The 6,811-nt window shown below is 53.5% G+C and overlaps 1 protein-coding gene across 1 annotated transcript; it reads left to right on the top strand.

Moving 5' to 3' along the window:
• Positions 1 to 331: 331 nt before the first annotated feature.
• Positions 332 to 6,553, top strand: LOC127033522 (chromosome-associated kinesin KIF4-like). Its single transcript, XM_050921470.1, has 6 exons — positions 332 to 434; positions 1,057 to 1,130; positions 3,342 to 3,449; positions 3,851 to 3,928; positions 4,830 to 4,982; positions 6,478 to 6,553. Exons 1-6 carry the CDS (start codon positions 332 to 334, stop codon positions 6,532 to 6,534), a joined length of 573 nt encoding a protein of 190 aa, XP_050777427.1. The 3' UTR covers positions 6,535 to 6,553.
• The last annotated feature ends 258 nt before the right edge of the window (positions 6,554 to 6,811 follow it).

Raw genomic sequence — 6,811 nt, 5'->3', positions numbered from 1 at the left:
GCGCCTTTTGCCCGGGAAGCCAGACAAAGGAGGGACAAAGGAAGGGACCGGCTGGAGGGGAGTTAGTTTTAGTTTCGGTTTTGGGCTGGGTGGTTGGAATTCAGGGAATCCTAAGCTGGGATCCGAACACCCTGAACCCCCAGAAGGACTTGATTGGGGGGTCCTGGTTGTGCCTCCAAGCGCTGCTGTAACCTGCATTCCTGTTGTCCAATAAACCTTCTGTTCTACCAGCTGGCTGAGAGTCACTGAGAGTCCCAGGAAGAGGGGTGCAGGGCCGGACTCCCCCACCCTGCGTGACAGCAGGCAGCAGGCTGTGCTGTCAGAACTGCGCATGCTCAGGCCAAGCTTTGCAATGGACCCTGGCCCCCATCAAACCCCAAGGGATTCACCCAGCGCCGAGCACACGCGCTTTGTGCCGGTGACGGACGGGCCAGGTGCCCACGTTGATTCCAAAGCCGCGTCCTTGTAGGACTCGGGAGCCCTGGGCTCAGCTCTGTGGCTGGCCTGCTGGGTGCCCTTGGGCAAAGCGCGCCTCCCTGCCTCAGTTTCCCCACCTCTACCATGGCAGCCCGGAGCTGGATGGTGAAGCCAGCTGAGGGCGGGGTGGAAACCCAGCCCATCTCCCACTGCTGGGAAGGGGCAGGCTCAGCCCATGCCTACCCCAGGGCTCTACCAGTGCTACCGGCCCCTCTTGGGGCGGGGGGGGGCACCGGTGCAGCGTCAGTGCAATGTGCAGCCACCAAGGCCGGCTCCTGACGGGCTGGAGGAGGAGAGGCGGGATCCCCCCGTGGGAGGGGCCCGGAGAGCAGCGGGACCAGGGCTGCCTGACACCCCCCCTGGCTGCTGGGGCTCCGCCCCCTGGTCCCCTGGCACCGCCCCACGAGGAGGGCGCGAGGCTGGGGGCGGAGTAACGGGCGGGAGGAGGCGGGTGAGAGCGGGCGCGGCTGCTCGGGGTTTGCAGTGGGGGAGGGGCCGGAGCTTTCCGCTCGCGCTCCGATTGGTCAGGGCTCTGCCTCCGCTGCCCATTGGCTGTGTCGGGAGCGGCTGGTGTTCCAGGGGCGTCACGTGGCCACGAGGCGCTCGGGAGGTGGGTGCTGAGCAGCTCGTGGTGGGGCCTGGAGCGCGAGCGGGTAAACTGGGGGGGGACCCTGAGCTGCCTCCAACCACCCCCAAATATCCCTCCGGCCCCCAATGCCTCCCACCCCCCTTTTACCTCCCCAAATACCCCTGGCCCCCAAGTGCCCCCACCCGCCTTTTACCCCTGCCCCCCATTGCCTCCACCCCCTGCCCCCAAATATCCCTCTGGCCCCCAATGCCTCCCACCCCCTTTTACCTCCCCAAACACCCCTGATCCCCAAGTACTCCCACCCGCCTTTTACCCCCACCCCCAAATATCCCTCTGGTCCCCAATGCCTCCCACCCCCCCTTTTAGCTCCCCAAATACCTCCGGGCCTCCAAGTGCCTCGCCACGCCTCCAACCCCTACCCCCAAATATCCCTCCGGCCCCCAATGCCTCACACCCCCCTTTTACCTCCCCAAATACCCCCGACCACCAAGTGCCCCCACCTGCCTTTTACCCCTGCCCCCAAATATCTCTCCGGCCCCCAATGCCTCCCACCCCCCTTTTACCTCCCCAAATACCCCCGACCCCCAAGTACCCCCACCTGCCATTTACCCCTGCCCCCCAATGCCTCCAACCCCTGCCCCCAAATATCCCTCCAGCCCCCAATGCCTCCCACCGCCCTTTTACCTCCCCAAATACTCCTGAGCCCCCATTGCCTCCCAACCCCTTCTACCCCTGCCCTCAAATACCCCCGGGCCCCCATTGCCTCCCAACCCCTTCTACCTCTGACCCCAAATATCCCCCCTGGCCCCTACTGCCTCCCACCCCCTTCTACCCTCACGCCCAGAATCCCAATGCTTCCAACCCCTGCCCCCAAACACCCCCCGGCCCCCCAAGTGCCTCCACCCCCTTGTACTCCTGCCCCCAAATGCCCCCTGGCCCCTACTGCCTCCCACCACCTTCTACCCTGCCCCCAGATACCCCCCTTCCCCCCCAATGCTTCCAACCCCCTTCCCCAAATATCCCTCCAGCCAAGAAAAGGTCACTCATGAAGGAAGCATAAATGGAGTGGAGGAGGAGGAGGAGGAAACCAGACTTGTAGAGGATCAAGGAGAGAGTTACAAACTGCAGGCAGGTTAGAAGTAGATGTCAAGTCCAAGAAGACTGGAGACAAATGAGGTAGGTGGGGTCAGGAGAGATCTGAAGACTGGGGGAGACAGTGACATGCCAAAATGCAGAAACAAAGGTAATAGCCAATGATGAAGTCATTCTAGTAACTGTTGTCAGTGCTGCCTGTTCTGTCTGCTTCCACAGTAAAGTGTGGGGGACTGTACCTGATAATGGCTTTCAAGGGTGTCTAGCTTTAAATTTGACTCCAGCACGCTTGTTGCTGATATCCAGCCCCACTCCTAGGCTGAGGAGAGTGGCACCCATTCTCCCCAGTAGTTGCCTCACTGATGTCTTCCAGCTGGTTTCCTCCAAAGTGGAGGAAAGCAAACTTCACAGCAGCCAGGCACAGAGCAAAGCTAGCTGTGCAGATATGCAGAAACTGTTGCTTGAAGAGCGAAACCAGGTGGCAGAGAGAGAGGCTGAGCTCCAAAGTCAGTTGGTGATGCAGGATCAGCAAGCTCAGGAAAGGTAAAAGGCAGGGGTGGAGGAGCACCAGGATTACCACTGCATGGCTTCCCTGGGGTTAAACAAATGCATTGGAGCTGCTCTGCAGAAAGGTCCCTAGAGGTCTGCCCATGAAGAAGACTTAAGGGCATGATCCTAGAGCCAAGAGAAAAAGGGTTACATGAAAATCAATTTGCAATGTGTCTTAAACAAAAACAAACCCAACCTATTTTCATGAGGCTTCATTGTTCCCTGGCAGGAGACCTGATGTAATTACCCCCTAGGACGTCTCCCCCATCTGTCTTCTGACCTCCATTGCTAACGTTTTAGTGGTGCTAAATGGTCTTGCTGAAGTAAAAACAGACCCATTTTATTCAGCTCCATTCAAAGGCACAAACTTGCTGCAGCTGAACACAAGGTGGTGTTTTCAAGTGGGCCCAGACTACTCTCATGCTGTGGATGGCAAAGAACTAGCTTACTTGTCTCTACAACGTGTCTGCCTACTAGAGATTGCTCACCACCCCATCTCTTCACCTGCCCCCAAACCTCCAGGCCTAATGAGAATGTCAAGACTGCCAGGCATGCCGTAGGGGTTTATCCCCTAAAAGCATGTTTTGTCACTGTCTGCAGCCTTTTCACCTACACTCTGTTAATTTGCCTGTAGGTTCGGTACCTGCTTAGCCAACTGCAGCAGAAAGAAGCAGCAGAGGAGAAGCTGGAGGATTCTCTCACCGAGAACAAGCAACTGCTACTTGAGTGGCTTGAGTTCCAGGTAGATTAGTATTGCAAATTGCTAGGGAAAGAGAGAGTTGGCCAAGCTACTGAAGCAGAGCTTTCCTAGCCTAGCTCCGAGATTGTCCCTAAAGGGCAAGGAAGGTGTTAAAAGTTGGGAGATTGTAACATGAGAAGAGGAAACTGTTGGCCTGTTTGGTGGGACAGAGGAACTTAATTAACAGTGTGGCTTGTATTCCTCCTGACCTCAAAACTGAAGGTCTAGTCTCCTGTTGGAGAATGGTGGAGAGGCTACCTCTGTGGATGTGGAGGTGCAGAGCACTCCTAGGCATTGCACAAGATCTCCTCCTGACTTGAACAATCTGTTGGCAGCACTTTGGAAGCAGTTTCTACCTATCAGACCCTAAATATCCTACAGATTTCATTCTTTCTTGTGAACAGGATGAAGAGCTTGAGAAAATGAGGGAACTTTGTGAGAAGAACCACAAGCTTCTCCAGGAGAATGAGTCCCTCAAACAGGTAGGGAAGGGTGTGCGCACAGCCACCTGGCGGCTTATTGGTCGTAGGGTTTGTTAGGTTTGGCTACTTATGATGCAATGAAATTCATCTTCTTTTCTAACAGAAATTAATACTCCACCAAATTGCCAGCAGATAGAAGCTCCAACACATTCAGCAAATGCCCACTTAGTCCCCAGATTCTCCCTTTGATTATATTCCACCCAAGGTAAACAACTGCATGCGCTCATTGCCACACTTCTCTGTGGCTGATAGGGCTCTGTGTGGATTAAGGTACTGGCTAACAAATTTTTCAAACTTCCCTCTTACACCTGAGTTGCTTTATTGAGCTGCTTTGTTCTGAAGACTGGGGTAGATGCATCATCTGCCCTAGGCAGGCGCCAAGGATTCCCCCCATCCTCCTCTTTAGCAAAGAACTAAAATCCTTTGGGAACCGGTTGGCAGTGTTGCTCCTCTTCTGTCTAAAAGAAGCTGTCACACCTTGTATGTTGGTACAGTTTGCCTTATCCCCACCCACTCAAGCAGGCTGCTTCCTCTGCAGCTCTGCCAGCATTTGCTGAGCCAGGGAACAAGAAACCAGAACTCAAGTCTAACCTATGGCCTGCCAGTATGCTAACCACTAGCTATTGGAAGGAATAATGTGGTGATTTAGGATCACTTGCCGTAGTTGTGTAGCATGGGATAGTGCAAAGTTCTGCAAACTGTTTAAAGATAACAAGCTAAACCAGCTGCTGCTTTGAATGGTTAAAAATTCCTGCCAACCTGATGACTTGGCACCTCCCTGGTCCTGCAGTTCTCTGGCTGTTCAGATAAGCTGGGTGTGATATGCTGCTAGGACTCGGGAGTAGTCCCAAGTCTGACACATTCCTTAGGTGGTCTCAAACCATCTCATTTCCATCTGTAGCCAAAGATTCGCCATCAGACAACTGCAAAACCCCATGCACAGACCCCAGAAATGTCTGAATCTGGGGAGACTGGAGGGGAGATGGAAGATGCAGAGTGGGTGCCAATAAAAGCAGCCGAAGGATTCAAGAAAAGCCTGTCGGGTATGATCCAGGTGCCTTTCTCTGCCTCCAACTTGGGTTACTAGCTCTGACTAGGGACCACTTCCATGTGGCATGATGCTGCCTGGCACATGCAGAATGAAACACAGCTGAACTGGGGGGTTTGCAGTGGCTTTCTGAAGCAAAAGCCACTTAGCCTAGCAGCACCAGAGGGCATTTAGCTGTGGCCAGTCGTACTTTGGATGGATGGTTTGTCTGCCACCCACCTGAACGCTTTAGATAGCGGCAGAAGTAGGAAGTGCTCCAGGGCAGCTGTACTTCCTGCGCATCAAACACGCTTGTAACTCTCTGAACCCTTCTGCTCGTGCATGTGGCTGTTCCAGAGAGAAACTGGCTAGGATCGCAAAGTCCCCCTGCAGATGATCCCAGCTGTGGTGTGATGCAAAAGAAGCTGAGTGGTCGGCTTCTGTGTGTACAGGGCTGCTGACCCAGTGGGGAGAAGATGGGTTTGGAACACTAAGCACTCCCCAGAGAATGGGAAAGGGGGACAGAATGGAAGATGAGTGGGAGATGATAAAGAGGCAAAAATATTGATGACACTGGTACCATGCAGCTTTCTCCACGAGCAGTGATGGGTAACCAATGAAAGACATGCACACAGCTAAGGAATGGCGTTTGGGAGGTGGAGAGATGCATTAAACTTTGTGGGAACTTCCCCTTCCTTGCTGGTTCCTGTAGTGACACCTTGTTCAGGCTCCTGCTCTCCACTAAGATTTTTGAGGGAGAGTCAGTGTGGACGAGGCTTGCATGTGCCGAAGACTTAAGTCAGTAAGAACCAATGAGCCATTCTAAGCTTGCATTTCCCCAAAGCCCTATGAGGGCTGACTGCCTTCTCCCTCAAATCTATTTTACAGGTACACTCGTGTAAAATCTATATTCTGAGATATATGCAAGCTCCATGCAGGCTCCTCAGCTGATCTGAAGGGTGGGGGCATCCGCTGCTTGGCATCAAAGGGAGTTTGTAATTCTGAACTGCTGGGCTCAAATCTTATTTAAAAACTGAGCCGTTTCAGAACCTCCATTGCAGGGATGAGAATGGCTGATTGTGCTTCACACTTAGAATTTCAGACTGTGCCACAAAGCCCTTCTACCGCTGAACTGGGCTGTGCATTAGCTTTATCTGGGAGAAACTCTAGTTTCATGCACGGAGATCTGTGAGTGAGACTGGCTGTTGCTGGCATGTGTAATGGGGACATGGAGAGGTCTCAAGCTTGAAGTTGACCTGGTGAAGTGATGAAAGTTATTGTGATGGTGCTGAAACACCAATATTGGGAATGAACATCTACCCCAGGAGATGGCTCAGTGGGTCACATGATCACTTGCATCTCTTTTTGGGGCTAGAGTGACAGTGAGGTGAGGGGCATGGCAATGTATGCAATTTGGTGTCCAGTCCTAGCACTGCTAAGGAGCCTCTGACTGCTGTGGCTCTCTGGGTACAGGCCAGCAGCAGCGGGACTGTTATTACCTTGAACTCTCTTCTCTTAAAAGCGTTCCTGCCACGGCCGATGTGGAAACAGGCAGTGTGGCTACAGGAAGCAGAAGTGAGGCTGTACCGCAGGCTGTCACTGTGATGCAACAAAATGTATCTGCTGGTGAGTACTACTGCATTTGGTGCTCGGACCTTGACGCTGGATGCATCCAACATCTACCCAATAACTTCCATATAATCTAATTCAGAAAGACGAACATGGGCCTCCACAAACTAGTGGTGCCTATGCACCCAACTTGGCAACGTAAGGTCTATCCCTGTGTTAGAAACGATGGTAAATGTCACTGAGTATAGTCGCCCTGGTGCATCTTGCCATGTTAGTAGTTCCATCTG

This window comes from Gopherus flavomarginatus, chromosome 13 (assembly GCF_025201925.1).
Source record: "Gopherus flavomarginatus isolate rGopFla2 chromosome 13, rGopFla2.mat.asm, whole genome shotgun sequence".
NCBI classification, from domain to species: Eukaryota; Metazoa; Chordata; order Testudines; family Testudinidae; genus Gopherus; species Gopherus flavomarginatus.
Note: the sequence above shows the minus strand (reverse complement) of the source record. Positions and strands in the feature narration are given on the sequence as shown.